The sequence below is a fragment of the Cylas formicarius genome, unplaced genomic scaffold, assembly GCF_029955315.1.
Source record: "Cylas formicarius isolate icCylForm1 unplaced genomic scaffold, icCylForm1.1 PGA_scaffold_1__22_contigs__length_36826433, whole genome shotgun sequence".
Taxonomy (NCBI): domain Eukaryota; kingdom Metazoa; phylum Arthropoda; class Insecta; order Coleoptera; family Brentidae; genus Cylas; species Cylas formicarius.
The window spans coordinates 8239244-8258059 of record NW_026844264.1 but is presented as its reverse complement, the minus strand read 5'-3'; the positions used below and the strand labels follow the sequence as shown (position 1 = coordinate 8258059).

Below are 18816 nucleotides of genomic sequence, written 5' to 3'. Positions count from 1 at the left end.
CTGGAAAATGTCACTTGGAAAAGCATTAGCTAAAAATAATGCCCCGACAAGTTTCAATGACGTAAGAATAATAAGTATATTGCAGGCACTATCAAAAATATACGAAAAAGTTCTTAATAATCAAATGTATACCTACATAATGGATAATAGAATATTACAAGAAAGTCAGTGCGGTTTTAAACGAAAGTCAAGTAGTCCATAAGTGCCATTGATGATATTGTCCGAGCCACTGACAAAAACCTAATGAAGGCGTTAATACTTTTGGATTTTTTGAAGGTACTCGATGCGGTGAATCATGACCTATTGAATTCCAAGCTGAATTTCTATGGTTTTTCGTCTAATTCACGCGAGCTGATTAAATCGTATTTTTCAAATCGATATCAGATATTCGAAAGAAATTGAAATTTTCCCTAGGGTGACGCAAAGTTCCATTTTGGGGCCGTTATTTTTTTTGATTTACACTTCTGACATTTTAAAATCTTTAAATTTTTGCAAAGTTCAGGCATGTGCAGGGGTATTTATAAATCAAAATCTTAACAGGATTAGTGAACTTTCTCGTGCCCATAATTTAAAGCAAAACTCATCTAAATCGCATTTAATGATATTTGGCAATAAAAATAAAGTTAAGCTGCTTAAACAAAATATTAATATAATGTTAGATAATATTAAACTTTCCGTTGTCGATTCAGCAAACAATTTAGACTGTGATCTAAGATTTCGTGAATATTTAAAAAATCTTTCGAAAGGCATATTTCTCACTAAAAATCTTATATAGTAACGCATATTTTAAATTTTAGACTTGTTCTCTCACATTTTAACTACTGTGATGTAGTGTAGGGTTTTTTTTATTGATAACGATTGTAAGTGCCGCATTCAAAGGTTGCAGAATCCTTGTGTTCCGTTTTATTATGGGTCTTCCAAAATATGGCCATGTATCTGCTGCATATTGTCAACTTAATTGACTTAAAATGGAAGAAAGAAGAGTTTTTCATTTCAACGTATTCGTTATGAAAATTATCCATAACCTCGATTCACCCACTTTGCTGAGAGAGCGGCTTACTCCTAGGAGTACTATCCACTCTGTGAATGTAAAATAGAGGTACCGACTAACGACGCCACATCATCAGAGTGCTTTGTTTCGTAGATCTTTCACATTCAACGCAATTCGTGTTTATAATTCTTTGTCATAGGAATTCAGTAAATGAAATTTATATTCATTTAAAAAAAGGCACAAAGATCATTTGTTACAAATACAGTTTTCCTAATAATGTGTTGCTAATGTGGATTATATTGAGTTATCCAATTCTTGTTGTTCTTCCGATTCTGCAGGTATTTTTCATAATTTATTTGTTGTTCATCCATTTTTTATATCAATAAATAGTCCTCAATTTATTAATTATATATATAGTTCTTTAGCGGTTCAGTAGAATAGCTATTTAAAGCTAGACTACGCCGCTTTTGAGCTATCTGTTTACTTTTCGTTTGAAAAATATTAATATTGTATATTATATACATATATATATATATATATATATATATATATATATATATATATATATATATATATATATATATATATATATATATATATATATATATATATATAAGTTTTACAATAAAGGTTATTTATTATTATTATTATTAATATTATTATTATTATTTTATTATACATAAATCAAAATTTTAATATTTAATCTTTGCATTCTTAAAACGCTTTAAAAGTCATTACCGACTTGTCAAGGGTTTTATTTAGACAGCAGGTCATTTCTATAATTGCCGTCAATGGTCAAGACGATTTACCTTGAGACAAAGTATATAAATATAGGGTTGCCTGAGTTCTGTTAACCTTGAATTATCTTCAGCATCCAGCACATTAATAAAGCCATTTTCAACATAGAAGATTATGAAGAACTTGGATTGTTTTAATAAATAAACATTTAAACTTAAGGAAAACGTTCATACAAAAAATGTATCTCGCTAAACTGTGGTTAGCTTTTAAAGTGTTAATTAGAAAAAATCGTAATAAAAATAATCGCTGCTTACAAATGATATTTTGCAGTTAAAATATAGATAACAGAACGAGAAATATGTTTTTTTCATAATTTGAGTCACTTTTAATATTGATGACGTTAACAAAATCAAACAAAACATGTGCAACGGTTTCCTGTAGCCTTATGTTACAGACAGTACACAAAACAACACGATGTTATCTATAGCACATCTTGGTAAAACAAAAGGTTATCGCATAACGCTATTCTTGTAAGTCTATACCGATTGAGACTTTTTTTTAAGTAACTTAAAATCCAATCCAACACTCTCCAGGTCAATATCTTTAACAAATCTTAACTACTCTCGAGTCGAAAAGTCTGCAGTCTTTCCAATCTATATTACAGATTACATAATTAAATTCTAGGCATACTTATATATTTACATACTGACAAATTGACAAATTTTATTATAACATAATCCAATGGATTTATAAATCATAACCTAAAATTATGTGAGGTTATCCACATAAACAATGTCAAAAGTAGTGGCAGCATTGTTGAAATATTTTGTATCGGGTGGTACTAAATGCGGGAGGCGCTTGCGCAGTACAAATTCGTTACCTGCAAGCAGTCTGGAGTATACATTTTACTAAAAAATAGTTATTTTTAGTACAAAATTCAAAAATGTTTATTATTAACCTCCACAGAATTGAATTTTTTTCGTCGCTATATCCTAAAGGTAACAAAAAACTAACCAAAAAGTAAGGTCTCAAACATCCACCTTCACGAGAAGGTGTTTGTTTTTTGTCTCTTGATTGAATGATTGATTGATTGGCATACAGCTAGCTGGGCGAAGCTAGTACTTGAATCTTCCGAGAGAAAGCTAAACCGTCAAATCCATTATAGAGGTTTCCAGGGAACTGTTACAGGACACTAAAAGTTCAAGGCCTCCGAACAAAACTCCGATCTAATTTCGTAGGCTATTCTTTTCCATATCGGGTAAAATTCGTGCCCCATATTTTTTCTCGGCAGAGTCGTTACAGACATGCATAGTTTAACCTTGATTCGGACGAGAGCATGGCACCGGTATCTTAGTTTCGTACGTCAATTTGTTGCCTTCGCGATGATTCAAAACCGTTTCTGTCGTACAATCGACGGCGAACATTTCAATAGTCCAGGAGATAACGAATTCGTTCGGTACGTCGCATGCTTACACGCTGTGACGTATGCAGGTGACGTCACGCGGCTTCGTGAGAAGCCCAATAGACACGATGCAATTTTTACAACTTTTGACGCTTAATAAATGTACTTTTTAGTGTTCGAACATATTATTTAAATGGTTAAACTTTACCCAAAAATGTATGTTTCTACTCCCTCCATTTATTTCACTGCATGAAACTCTACCCAAATCCGTTAGTACGAAGTACGAAGTACGATTCTGGAACCTCATTGTGGAATTGCGACTTTATTTGTTGAGGGTTACAAAGAGAAACCGAAGCGAGGTAGGCCTGCAGTTCGACAATCATAAAAATTTACCAAAGTTAAATACCGGATTATGTCATAAAAATGGTATATTGTTCGGAGAACTCTAACCTGATGTTTCGCCACCCTTGCTATACCGAATGAAAGTTTTGTTTTATAATATCAAAACTTCTTTATTTCAATTAAACGACAACAGTTAATCAGTTAATCAATATAATTAACCAAGTTTATATGGTTACAGTGTCAATAACAATTTTTGACAGTTTTATTAAAGTTACCCATTTCACAGAATTTGGTAGATGTTTGTGTATCCCAATGCACTTATAATAAGATCATATCTCATTTATCTACAGTCTGTGATTAGGTAGCATAGAATTCTGATTTCGAGTTATAATTATGTATTATATTTCCAATGAACTCATTTTTATTCTATTATAAGTATTAGATATTTGTAAATATATTGATTACAGCTTCTTCTACAAGAGTCCTGGTTCTTCTTTTTTTTTTTTTCATTGATTTTATATTGCTCTTATATATATATATATATATATATATATATATATATATATATATATATATATATATATATATATATATATATATATATATATATATATATATATGGTATTATAATTATGTATTATATGCTTCACCTAGTTCTTCATTTTATGGTCCTCTTTTGTACACTAAAAACTCTTTGTATATACTGCAATATTACAAAGTATTTTTTCTCAAATTGTTCAACAATTACATTGGTAAATTGAAAAATGGCGACGCTAGTTGATATATACATCGTCATTTCAAACATCAGAAACTTTCGTCTTCCCAATACGTTGCGTAATATATTAATATTCAAAAAATTGACTACTCAAATTTTTGAAAATTACTTTAAAAAGGGTGAAGAGATTAACTTGTTGTATAATATACTATTACCCGATAATAACTCGTGAATATAAGAATATCCATATTCACAAAGTGCTGTATAAGGTTCAATATTACATTATTTATATTAAATGTTTGTGTTCTTATTAAAAGACACTGCTTTTAAAATTTAAAAAATGTTTATTGGCTTTCAAAAAAAAAATTGCTACGTAAATTGCAATTTTTTAACCAAATTGCTCACTGGCATTCTTTAAAATAATAATATAATATTTGGTAAAGACCTTTTGTGAAATCATTAGACTTGTGATAAGGGACTGGAAGCGTATACACAATAGGCCTGCTGAGTCTTAAGTGTTCGGGTTCAAATCATCCGGTTTCTTTTACCTACAGAATTATAATTTTTATATTTTTTTTTTGTTTGTATTGAGTAAATATTGTCACTTTTATTTTTATTTTTTCACTTTAATTATATCCGAGGTTAAACCTATGAGTTTATGTGAGTTTTTTTGCACCTATTATAATGTGTCTTGTTTGTCACATCTCTCCCAATTTGGTTGAAGACCATCTGGACCAAAGGGTCAAACGGTATTAAGCTCCGTTTTTAATTTTTTTCAATAAATCAATTTCGAAGCTATTTGCTATTTATATTGTAATGTTAGAATATATGAACAAAAAATAATTCTTCTTGATAAAAATACAAGTAAATTCATGTCTTCTTCTTTATTTAAAATGGTTTAAATGTTTTTAAATGGATTTAATATATTGCGATTCAACTAGGCTATTTCGTCCATTACTTCTGTTTGCTGCTGGAAGGATGGCGTGAACTATTTAGTTTCAGGAGAATCAAAAACCTATTTTATGCTTTTTTCCAGTTTAGCGGCACAAATGTAAACGGTATTAAGTCACCCGGCCTAACCTTACATTTGGACTTAATATTTTAAACAGATTTTTCTTTGCCGGACTGTTTGGTTCGGGCAAGAAAAAGACAAGACGCAATTTTTATTGAATTGTAATCGAAAATAATAGATATGTGACTTAATACTCATTTGAAATAGTAAACGCGGAAAATTGTAAATAATATTCGCTTATAAAAACTAAAATTGTAAAACGGTGCACTTAATTTAAAATTAAATATGTTTTTATTCATTGTTCTTCAAAAAATACAATTATTGTCAATTTTTATTTTTTGTATTGGAATTCAAAAATTTAAAATTTGGGTATTTTATTTTAGTCACGTGTTTGACTTAATAATCGCCTGACTGAAAAAGTTTATCAACATGAAGGACACTATCCTATTTAAAATTTTTAAAAGCAGCGCCATCAGGATTGACAAACGTTAAAAAATATCGAAAATATCTTAACGCTCCCAAACAAGTGACTAAAATACCGTAAACGTCCGAAGTGCTTCGCGATAGTAGAAACGGAGCGGTCTTGACTCCTAGGTGCACGTTGGGGTAAAAAACACCCGTCCAATTTTTTGAATCATTAGGCAACACTGCTGAAAGTAAGCAATCGCATATTCAGTACAATCCTAGACGCCCAACTTTGAAAAATCGTAATCTAGATATAGATCAATTTATTAACTAAAGCGCCTCATGTGGACTTATGTTACACAGTCAAAACCAACATTGGGCGTTTGTTTTATTGGTCAGGTATGTTGGTGTCTCTATTGCGGTCAGCCTAAGCGTTATGAAACCTATTGAGGGGTCCAGTCCAAATGTCATAGCAGACAATCGTTTTCCAGTTGCTGAAACAACCTCTACCGAAAAATTTTGCCTTTGTAGGTACCATCAGTAAATTCGTCAATTTTTGGATACCAAAACTACATCATCTATGTACACCAAAAAGAAACAAAAATATTCTGATGATTTCTTCCATGCATATAGAGGACAATACTATAGATGAATTACTAGCGGTACCAAAAGCCAGAAATTGTTGCTTTCTACAACCACTAGTGACCCGACGTTGAAAAAATCAATCAAATAAAGTTGAAAAAATGAAGAGACTGTACATTGGTGATGATTCGGACAAAAGGACAAATAACATGCGTTAAAAGAAGTGAAAAGACTGCAAATATCTGTGCCGAAAAGAAACCTAACCACCAGCTACAATGGCTGGAAAAGTATCGAAAACTACAGATGTCAAGATTTACTAGAAGGCGAGACATTGCATACGCAAATATTTTTGTGTTAAATGTAGCATGAAGGTGTGCCTAAAACATTTCAGGCGAGGTGACAAAAAACTTGTTTTCATATATGAATGAATGAATTGAAAGATTTGAAATTTCAACGCAATTTTGTTGAAGATTTCTCTGATGAAAGACTCTGCAAATGCTTAGACCTTATATAACCTTTGGTCATTTAGCAAATCTGAACGAACCTTGATCTCTGTATTCGAGTCCATCTACTTGTTTTGCCAATGACAACAAAATCAAAAGGGCTGTTTGGATTTTTAGCCAAAATTAAGAGACCCAGAAAGATCGAAGGATACCATTACGCAATGGGAAATCACAAAACAACGCAAGGTTTTGATGTCAGTGTTACCAAAAGCAGAAAGACTTATTGTTTCAGGTAGAGAGCACTGAGCATGGCATAAAGTTGAAAGTTAAAATTAAAATTTGGAATTTTGGTCTCGTAACTTTCTTCTATAATAATTCTGATTAATAAATAAAAACTTTATAATGACCGTAAGTGTTGCTTCATTAAAAGATAACACGTTGAAACGTTATGGGGTTCTGAGAACACACCACATATTAACATACTTAAGTTTTCTACGTGTGCACTTAAGGGTTAAAGTAGTACTTTGCGCATGCTCGATCAGTGCATAATTGGGTAGGGAGTAAAAAAAAATTACTGCCTCCCGGACTAAAGTCGACGAAGTCTAACATTTCAAACAGACGGTGCTTTAATGGTGGGCCGGGTTTGATTATCTCCTTTACCGTCGTCGAGTTGGTCGGAGTCGGATTACTGCGTTTCTTCAATGAAAGCATGTGTGTGTTCATTTAAAACGCGCTCGAGATCTACGCGAAAGTTATGGCGTCGGACGTGTTGAGTGACAAGTTTAAGAAGATGAACCTGCAGACGAAGAGGGTCGGCGAAAATAGGATTAGGAAGGCGAAAGAGCGGAACGAGGACATCGCGATCCTCACGATGGAACTACCCGGAGAAAAGTCGAACTTCCGGTGCTCGTTGGAGGACCGGTGCCTTTTCGGCGATCCCAAATCGCTACCGCTGGGTGTGTTTCGTATTTTCTGTTTTTTCGGAATTGTTGAATATCCGCGGACGTAGATATTTATGAAAATTCATTAGCCGCATATGACGAGTAGTCTACTTTTCAAAATCACTTCCCTCTTTTAAATGTCAGCAATTTTTTATTTTAAATTATTGTTTTGTTTGCGTTTATTACTAATCTTTATAAATATAATTATGAGATATTTATTTTCTGTATGCACCCTATATAAAAAACTAAATTTCTGATTAACTCCTTTGATATGAAAAAAAAGCAATGCTATAACTGATTCTCATTTTCGTAAAAGCCCCTTATATTCGAAAATAAAAAAGCTAACACACATTATTAGCATTTTATTATTCTAATGGGTCGATGAGATGAAAAAATTTAGTCCATTTTAGGTTTTATAATTTATCGGGTGAAATTAAAATTATATATTTCTTTTGTTCGCACTCTGTATGTCCAGATACTATCAAGGGGATTTTCAAAAATCTTGTCCAATAGCATTTAACCAAGAAATAAATTTTCACTTATTTTACGCATTATTGCTTCCATTTTCTCCAATGCGTTTCCACGGGAATATTTAAAAAAAAATCAATTTTGATTGGTTAAAAACTACTGGTGTGAAATTTTCTTCAAAAAGTCCATTTATTCGAACAAAAAAGCGAAAATTGCTTTGGTTATTTTAATGAGAAAAATTTTAAGTTTTATAACATTTTGGTAACAATAAAATTAATACAAAAAAAATGCAACTGCGTTAAACCAAACAAAATATTATTATTAAGGGTACAAATTTCTGGAAAAAATAGGTATTTAGAATAGCACTTGAGGGAACTGAAAAAAAAATGTGGTGACAGAAAAGTACATCACTGTAGCTATCCAGACATTAAAAAAATGTATTGAAAAAAGGATGTCTCCGAAAGTTATCTAAAATCCCAGTAATCGTCTTAGGCCAAAAAATATTTCATTACTAAGTGTCCAAATTTTTGGAAAACCCCTTGAGATACTTACTTCACACACTAGTGTTTCAATTATTTCCATTGCTATGGCAATCTGTCAAAAAAATCAATTTTAATTTGTTAAAAGCTACTGGTGTGAAATTTTATTATTAAGGGTTCAAATATTTGGAAAAAATAAGTATTTAGAAAACCACTTGAGAAAACTAAATGCATTTTCAAAAAAAATTTCCTGTGACAGAAAAGTACGTCATCTAGACATTAAAAAAATGTATTGAATAAAAGGTCTCTGAAAGTTATCTAAAGTCCCAGTAATCATTTTATACCAAAAAATATTTCATTATTAAGTGTCCAAATTGTTGAAAAAACCGTTAAGATAACTTAGACGAAATAAATTTTCACTTACTTCACACACTAATGTTTCAATTATTTCCATTGCTATGGCAATCTGTCAAAAAAATCAGTTTTAATTTGTTAAAAGCTACTGATGTAAAATTTTCGTAAAAAGTCCTTTTATTAGAAGAAAAGATCGAAACTTGCTAGAAATGATTATTCCAATTAGAACAATTTTAGCTTTTATAACGTATTGGTAAAAATGAAATTAATAAAAAAAAATCTGCAACTGCGTTAGGCCAAAGAATATTTTATTATTAAGTGTCCAAATTTTTGGAAAAAATATAAATAAATAAATAAATGAATGAATAGTAAACAAATAGTATAAATCTTCAAAAAAATGTGGTTATGACAGAAAAGTACGTCAGGGTAGCAATCAAAATATAAAAAAAATTCTCACATTAATTGAATAAAGGTCTAATCAAATAAAAGGCTATTAATTTCGTTTTCACTTTCTTTAAAAACTTTGACACTCTATTGTCCTAGTAAAACATTTTTCGACTTACTTTGCTCAGAAAGAAATTAATAAAATGCACATTTGCAATCAAAGATAAATTGCAATGATGGTTTTCGATAAATTCCGTATTTTAATTTTTAATACCTACACGCCTAGAATCGTTCCTAAATTGGGGTCACATTAATTTCCATACAATAGAAAGACGTTTTTTGGTTAATGAAATTAATGTGACAGCGTAGTTACTACAGGTAGTTCATTTGAATAATACATATAATAATAATTATATATTAATATAATTATAGGCACGGGCAGATAGTTAAAATATTTATTATTCTAAGATCAGGTAAGTTAAAACTTTTATAGGAATAAGCATAATATGAATCCAGATAAATTGTAGTAAATAATAATTATTAAAAACTCATTCATCAAATTATATTTACAATATCATTTCATTTGTCAATTTTACTAATCACATTCCGAGTAGTCAGATGAACTATAGTTGTTGTAGTCCAGAGAAATATTAAGGGGCTCTACAGCGTTTTCTGGAATGTTATGTGCATCCCACATTATTTGTAGCATATTTTTCTGATGTTGTTCTTATTTAACGTAAGCGAATGATTTAATTAACTCCGAAATACTAGCCATTTTCAAGAACGAACTTTGCCAATCACTGTCTATAATTCCAATTTTAAACACTAATTAAAGCACAGGTAGGTCAACTAACAGTCCGTCCACCTGCCACTCTCGGGACCCTTGACAATCATCATAAGTACAATACTACGCCTATGAAATGCGATTGAGACTATTAAGTTATAAAGTTTAATAATAATTTATAACTCTCTCGCATTAAGTAACAGAGCATATATATTTTTGAACTCACCAAAATTTTATATGTTATGTATGGTTCGCAAGGTAGTTTCATCTGGAAATTTTAGCAATCTAAACATGTAAACATTAATTAGTACATAAATAAGCGTCAACACACATAAATAACTAATTTTTCTTCTCCCAAATTCTAAAATGTGTCCACTTTAAAACCATTGCGAGCCACTTTGGACGTTTTCGGCATTTTAGTCACGGATTTGGGATATTTGCATAATGTACTACTAGTATTATTTTTTCAGCGCGTACGTCTATGTATGTATGTATGTATGTCTATTTTATTTTCAGTTTTTATAAACAAAGGAGTAGCTACTCAGTATATATGTGTAAATGAAGAAAATTAATAATAAAATATATAAACATATAATACAATAATACTAAAACATAATAATATGAGGTTGCATGTGGTTGTTTCTTTTATTGCTAAATAAGGATAACGTGGCTTCTTATACGTTACGGTGGTGATTAACTGTGAACAAAGCGACAATTAAGATCTCTCTAAGTGGCAATTTGCGTGATTTAATACGTGATAATAATTTAACTGACGTACAGTCATTTGCTCAGTTTGCTCTCTTTAATGATAATATCACGACAGAGTCCCTAAATTAATAAAACACCGTCGTCATGATTTTAACGAGACTATAATTTCAATGAACTTTGGCTTTAATTACAGGACATTCCCATCCGCAGTAGTTTTTACTTAAGTAACTAAATCAAATTTCGCTTACTGAACATTAAATAATAATATTAATTTAATATGGAGCAACAGATACACCCAGCACGTGAAACGAAAAAAAAACTGGGATGAGCTTCCGAGAAAGAATTTCATTTTGCAAAACAGGGCTTCGCCTATTAAACAAGTTTAGTCCGATGTATAACTAAATTCACTTTGAAAAATTATCCCTTTTTTAAATAGTTGCAAAAATTCAAAAATGAGTGATTCTTAAATAGCAAATGTCTCTCTTAAAGACAACGAACTGCGAAAGTCCAAGTAAACGCAACGGTTTAGAAAAATTAAGTTTACAGTCAAAATGGATTTGAAGGAGATGCTCAGAGTTGGGGGTTATAGGTTCTAGGATGTGGCTTTCTTGCGACATCTAATACATGCATCAGCGTTTTCAATGAGAGTGTAGAAGTGTGCTGCACCTGGCAGACTTCTAAATATGAAAATTGTTCATGCATGTTCTCAACTTCATTCGAATCAAGTGAGATGCAATTATTGGCAAACTAAAATAATTTAAAACAAAACATTTAAATCAAAATGTTCTGCCGATTTAAAACTTCCAAAGTCACGCGCAGTCAAACTCTTTGCAAAATTACATAAAAAAGTGGTTTTACTTCAGCGATTCATCGAATATGTACAGAAATGGAAGATTTGCCAATATATTATACTTTCACCTCTAGCAAATTACTCATAAAAGAAGGAACAACTTCTTCTGCATGAAAAATCAGTATTGAATAATTTATATTGAATGGTCGGTCCACGCAAGATGCTATCAGATTTTTAACGTCAAATATCCACGATGCGATAGACGCCAACCTCGAATGTGGATTTGTCCAAAGCATTCGACACAGTTTGCCATACTAAAAAATTTTTATTTACAAAAAATTTGCTCGCGTTTGGTCGATTTTTATTTACGTTATATGTAAATGATATCTTACAACTAAAAACAAACAGTACCATAATTAGTTATGCAGATGATACGCTCCTACGTGGAGATCACTGCAACTTTTGATTGAAGAGGATATCGTAATTCTCAAAAATTGGTACCAACACAGTAAATCATAATATTTCTGAAACCTATTCCATAAAATATCTCGGTATTACTATAGACAGCTTGCTTAGTTTATAAACTTGGAAGGTTACTGTTTAAATTTTACTACTTAAGTGACTTCCTTCTGGGCTGGGGCGAAGTTTCGGAAAACCATGTTCAAAATCTTAAGACTACAAAAAAAAAATAATATGTCGAAAACCAAAATTATACCCAACAAATTTGCTATTTCCGGAGAGTATATATATATATATATATATATATATATATATATATATATATATATATATATATATATATATATATATATATATATATATATATATATATATATATATATTGAACTCCGGCTGGAATCCTGCAGACGTTTCGCCAAAATCTCACTCGGCATCTTCAATGCTCGCGCTCCGAAAACACTTCGAACACTGGGAGCACGAGCATTAAAGATGCCAAGTGAGATTTTGGCGAAACGTCTGCAGGATTCCAGTCGGAGTTAAAGAAGCGAACGGATGATATCCTGGAATATAGTGTCATCACATTTTTCCATCCGTGAATCAATACATGAAAAAAAAAAATATATATATATATATATATATATATATATATATATATATATATATATATATATATATATATATGATGACACTATATTCCGGGATATCATACGTTCGCTTGTTGAACTCCGACTGGAATCCTGCAGACGTTTCGCCAAAATCTCACTTGGCATCTTCAATGCTCGCGCTCCGAAAACACTTCGGAGCGATACAGTTAAAACAATCGTAAGAAATACTTACAAAATTAGAGTCTACCACATACTAACTAAAACAATACTTTACAGTTGAGGTAAATGAACGTAACGACATAATGAAACAAACAGATAAGCACTTAGTATACAATTCTTAATAATTGTAGGCAAAAGTTGCGCAAACGGTCGTAGCGAAAAAAAACAATCGATATAAATAATGACAAAAAAGCATAAAAATAACCTACTCCGTGGATCAACAACGCAACGCGAATACGCTACTCGGTGGCCGAACATTACATTATCTGTTGTTTAACTGAAAAATGTTACAGTATATATTGCTTATTTGCTGTGTATCAGACTTGTAGTTAATTGAATTTTTGTTTTTGTTAATATGGCACATTTCAAGAAACAGTCGGACTTTATAATTGTTGTCATATTGCAAAATTTTAGGATTGCTGTAGTCAAATTCATGTCCTGTTTTTATGTAATGTTCAACCACTGCACCAGTATTCTTATAAATACGGCAATCACTTTTGTGTTGTGTTAAACGTTGTTTTAACCACTGAGAGATCTGTTCAATATAGCAGCTTTGACAACCCAAACACGACAATCGATATATGACATTAGAGTTGTATAGAAGCGAAGTTGGATCTTTGACCCTAGAAAAAAGTTTCGAGACTTTTTCAGTATTATATTTAGCAATGTTTATTTCCTTGAATTCTTTGAAAATATTTATGATAGATTCCGTGAGGTTTTTAATATAAGGTATCTTTCTGTAACACATCCGAGCGCCTGGTTCCTCTGTTGGACCGTCATATGTGTTGGAGTTATAGATTAATCTCTTAAGTATATGTTTTGGATAACCGTTAGTGACAAAAATGTTGAAAGTTTTTTTCAGGTTATTTTGAATAAAACTGTCATGGCTCAAATGTGTAACTCTGTTTTTCATGCCTATAATTTTATTATATTTTTGGCTCTGTGGATGAGAGGAATAAAAATTAATAAATCTACCTGAGGCAGTTTCTTTCTGGTACCAATCCAAAATAATTTCATGCTACACAAAAACACACGGATAACGTTCTTATGAATATTATGCACCCAAACTGCTACCAGCAGGTATAAAATAAACTCAAAATTTTGAAACATTAAATTACAAAACAAAAAAATGGATAACTATGACAAATCGACAGCTTTTAAATAATCTAAATGACTTGAAGTACTTGAATGCTTGATATCTACCAAAAGCAAATCTATTTTTGTGTAACAGCCTGAGAAAAAAGTCGAACTAGACTATATATTACTTCTGCATTCAGGAACCAAGAAAATGGAATACAAAACAAGGCAATGGCACGAGAAATGTTTCTGCTGTTGTATCTGCAAGGTACCCATCGGAACCCAAAGCTTCATCCCGCGTGAACAAGAGATCTACTGCGCCAAGTGCTACGAAGACAAATACGCTACGAGGTGTATCAAATGCAATAAGGTACGAAAGCGGCCAAAACTTCCGGGACGGCTATGCGTCATGGCGTGTATTTCAGGTGATCACCAGCGGCGGCGTCACTTACAAGAACGAACCTTGGCATCGCGAATGTTTCACTTGCACAAACTGTCAGAAGAGTCTAGCCGGCGAACGTTTTACCAGTCGCGACGAGAAGCCTTACTGTGCCGAATGCTTTGGCGAATTGTTTGCCAAACGTTGCTTCGCTTGCAACCGACCAATTACAGGCATTGGCGGAACTAAGGTCAGGACCACCGCATCGTCAACTTTTTTGTGAATTGACACATACGGAAAATTTAACGAAATCAAAAATATTCAAAAAATTTCACATCAATTGAAAAGAAAATTTATTCCAGGCCAATTATGAAATTTAGTTTTTTTTTAGAAGACACTTGTCAAAGATACCAGAGTTTTTTCTGCAAATTTCCCTATTCATCACCGTCAATTTGAACCTAACAATAAATATTGTCAATAAAAAAATGGCGATCGTTCAACAGCTTTTTACAGACCTAGAATTGTTAATAAATTTGCCAAAAATATATACCAAATAAGTACTAATCCTAGTGAAACGAGCTTTATGACGATTATTGATCAAACAATTTTTATTTTCATTTTTATTGCATGCCTGGCGAGACGTGCCAAGCAAATAATTTGTACGAAAGTTTTGGTTTGTTTTCCTTTGGTATTGACGTCTTTATTATTGGTCAAAATGGTTACATTTTGCATAACTATACAGAGAGTGTTAAAAAAATTCGCTGTTCATCTTGGCGGTGAGATTACAATATGAGGCGCTGTCAAAGCAATTCGGCTATTGGATTTTTAAGATACGGCATTAAAACCCGTTTGTTTTTAAATGTTGACACTTTGCTCCTTGTAAACTAAAATGAAAAAAATGTCAAAATCAAATTTGGGTTTTAATTTAATTCGACCAACTTTAGAGGAATAAGTCAGACTTTCTGACAAAAATTGAACACCCTGTCTTACCGAAACCGAATATTCTGGTGTCTAATACTTGTACATCTGATGTTTCGATTCACAATGTCCTTTACGAGAAATTCTGACTTGTTTTTCAGAAATTCTGACTGGTTTCTCAGAAATTTGTCAAATTTGTCAAAATTTGTTTCTCAGATATTCTGAATTATACTTCAAACATTTGCCTAAGTTAAAAAAAAACTTTACTTTATTTTTGGTGACCGATTAGTGGATGAATCAAAAATCGAACTGTTTAGAATACATGATTTAGCGTGTAATAAAATAAAAAATGTATATATAAAATATCAAACTTGGTTAGAGTTTCAGCGTGGTAGAAATTTGTACTGGTCAAGCATATTATGGTTTTGTGGTATATTTTTAAAATATTTTGAAAGTTACAGCATTGCGAGATCTAGCCAAAACCAGTGCTGAAAACTGGAATTTTGAACAGAAAACCTTACAGTTTGTTACACTTGCAAATCCTACAAATAAAAACAAAAGTATAATAGAAAGAGGTAGATGTTGACACAAAATACTTAGTATTTTGAGTTATTTTGTTTTGGGATGCAAAGTTGCAATGTTGGGCGGATATTGCAACGCTGAAGGAGTTAAAATATTCTCCCTAGTCTTTCAGAACTGAAAGTGACAAATCAAAAAAAAATAAATTATTGACTCTTGGATAAATTTTCCCTTATGGTTTCAGTTCATCTCGTTCGAAGATCGCCACTGGCACAACGATTGCTTCTTCTGCGCTAGTTGCCGTACTAGTCTAGTTGGACGAGGCTTTATCACAGACGCAGACGACATCATCTGTCCGGAGTGTGCCAAATCTAGACTTATGTAAATCTTAGCCACCACGAAGGTATCTATATGGACGGTTAAAATCGGGGCGCCATATTTGACAGGCAGTAAAAAGCAAATAAAATGAAGAAAATTTTTTCCAATTTTGCAGGACGTAATCTGCGCTGTCCTTGTTTGTTTTCGAGGTAAATTTATAATAGTTGATTTTAATTTGCTTGAAGGCATTTAGCGTAAATAATTATTTTTATTATTTTCAATAGATTTTATGCAACCGCCTCGCTAGACTAATATATGTATAAATTATAGTTCGTTAGCTTTTGGTGCGTTAAAATCTTTTAATGTTTAAATGATCAAAGAAACTATTTTTGAAGCAATTTTTAGTGTAATAAGAGAGCCGTGTCTTACAGGATTATCATAGTGACTTAATAGTGTTAATCAGACGCCTTAATTTGTTGCGAAGTAATTATAAACTATTTATTTATTAAATATGATTTTAATTTTACTAAAATTTTGTATTTATGGATTGTTATAGTTTTTTATTTATCTGTAAAACCACGCTTGTATAGAATATTGTTATATTTATTCAACAAATAAACTCTTCAATAAATTTGGGACAGTTTAATTTCCTGAGCGCGGCACATGTCCAAATAGCAAAAAATAATATAAAAACAGTATTAATAACTACCAATAAAGACTAAAATGTGATGCATTTAGGTTAAATGAAATGTTAGATATTATACGCTCTTTAGGGTCCAAAGACAAGCAGTCAAATTCCAAAAGTGACGGACAAAGCACTATACACATGATTGCAAAAGTTTTTTGACGATGAGAAAATAATATCTAAAGAGCAGTATGATTTTCAACTAAAACGACAGAACTCCTGCAATAACTTCATTGCCTTTGACCTCTCTCATGCGTTCTTAATCCCAAACCTCGTCTTTCTAATAGTTTGGGGAACAATCAACCTAATAGTATCATACGCAATAGAGACGGAGCTCAGAATTTGTATGCTGATCCTTTTAGTGTTGACCTGGTAAGGGATATTAGGGTCTCCCGGAGAAAAATAGTTACGAACTCAATAGAAAGATTGAAATAGCTATAACAAAATTTTAGACCTACTGTATCGACCACCTAAAAATTGTAGTAGTTGAATTCACAGTACACAGTCCTTTAGATTTAGTGATAGAATTAAAAGTTCAAATACAGAATTTCTAGCACAATAACTTGACTGTCAATTAAGTTGGTCCAATCAAATAGACCCACATCTCGATAAACTTAATAGTTATAATTCTAGTTCTAAACTCCTAGTATATACACAATTAAATACATAACATTTTCAGAATATATGCATCGAAATGAACAAAAATGCAAATATGAAAAAAAAAATTATATGAAAAATTATGAACATTAATTTTATTTTAAATAATGCCAGAACTATTTTTTTATAATTAAACCCGTTCTTCAGAAATCCTATATTTTTTTACCTATATCACAGACATATTTCAAAAAATATAAATGAAACAAAAAAAAATCGTAATAAAAGTGCTTTATTCATTATTCATTGATACTTACAAGCAAATTGCAAAATATAAAATATAAAACAAAAATCTCACAGCCAGGAAATGTTATTTCTGTTTGAAAAAAAACGTATATAATACAATTACTAATTCAACAATAGATTCCTTTAATCGCAACTTGAACAACAGATAATTCGTAAACTTAACAAACTATTCGTTGCAGTTACAACATATAATGACTAAATGTTCTTGTTCATGTTTAAAAATGTTCAAAATTTCCCAAAAGAAACTTGTGTCATTTTTCTGTAAATATATGTTTAAAAATGAAAACAAAATAGTTTTGTAATTAAGTGTTTCTAATGCAGTTCTCTTTCGAAATTAGTGCAATTGGCTTTAAAAAAATAGGGAAATATTTTTAAGGAGTTTTTTTGCAATCTTCCTCAAATTGATTTATTAAACCCGCTAAGAAACTCCCCAATCCTCCAATTTCGTGAGTGCTATAGGCAGAAACGAATAATTTGTTTATATAAATATTAAATATAATTTCACTGTTGGGTTATAAAAACGAGTTTTTGCATTTATTAGCGCGGCAGATGATGAGCCGTTTAAATCTTTTTAGCTAACTTTTTTAATTAATTCAAAGTTCTCGGCATAAAATATGGCAGCGGCTAACCAAGTTGCCCAGCAAGTGATTACTGGTTGTGGTGGTAATTGGACAATTTTCCTTATAAAACTGAACACGTGAAGGAGCGTTTAGAAATACTTTTTTTACTTGATTGATTAAATCATTTATCAATAGAAACTGGTCTCTTATACGTTTTGCTGGTTAGAATAAAATATTTTTAAATTGTGTCCTGCTTTAACCATGTGGAATGCATTGGATAAAAGGAGTATGAATTTTTCGATGGGAACACTGTTGTGCAAAAAAAGTTGCTTACTGCTTTTTGAACAAATCTGGTTACACTTAAATTGTTGTTTTTTATTTGCTTGGATGGAACTAAATAGGATCCACCATAATCATGGGATTCATTAGTTTCCGCTAAAACTCCAATCAATAATAAATACGTGCGGTGTCGAAAAGGGCTTTTATATGGCAAAAAATGTAATAAATTCTCTATTATTGGAAGAAAATGAGTTTTTCATTTTCTCTACTCCTAATTCCTAAATATCCTCGGCAATCGCTTACAATATAAGTTGGGAAAGAGCAGTAAACTCGGACCGAATTTCCGTCAAACAAAAAAGG

The 18816-nt window shown here is 31.5% G+C and overlaps 1 protein-coding gene across 2 annotated transcripts in view; it reads left to right on the top strand.

Moving 5' to 3' along the window:
- Positions 1–16663, top strand: part of LOC132696139 (four and a half LIM domains protein 2) — a 43009-nt gene extending 26346 nt beyond the window's left edge. Inside the window, exons 1-4 of one of the 2 annotated variants that reach the window (XM_060660787.1) lie at positions 7276–7586; positions 14099–14268; positions 14324–14527; positions 15959–16663. In XM_060660787.1, the coding sequence (XP_060516770.1) occupies positions 7385–7586; positions 14099–14268; positions 14324–14527; positions 15959–16099 (717 nt within the window). In that variant the 5' untranslated portion in view covers positions 7276–7384 and the 3' untranslated portion in view covers positions 16100–16663. Of the gene's footprint in view, positions 1–7275; positions 7587–14098; positions 14269–14323; positions 14528–15958 lie in introns of those variants that run through there. The other variant, XM_060660786.1, reaches the window with a different exon arrangement.
- Positions 16664–18816: the final 2153 nt, after the last annotated feature.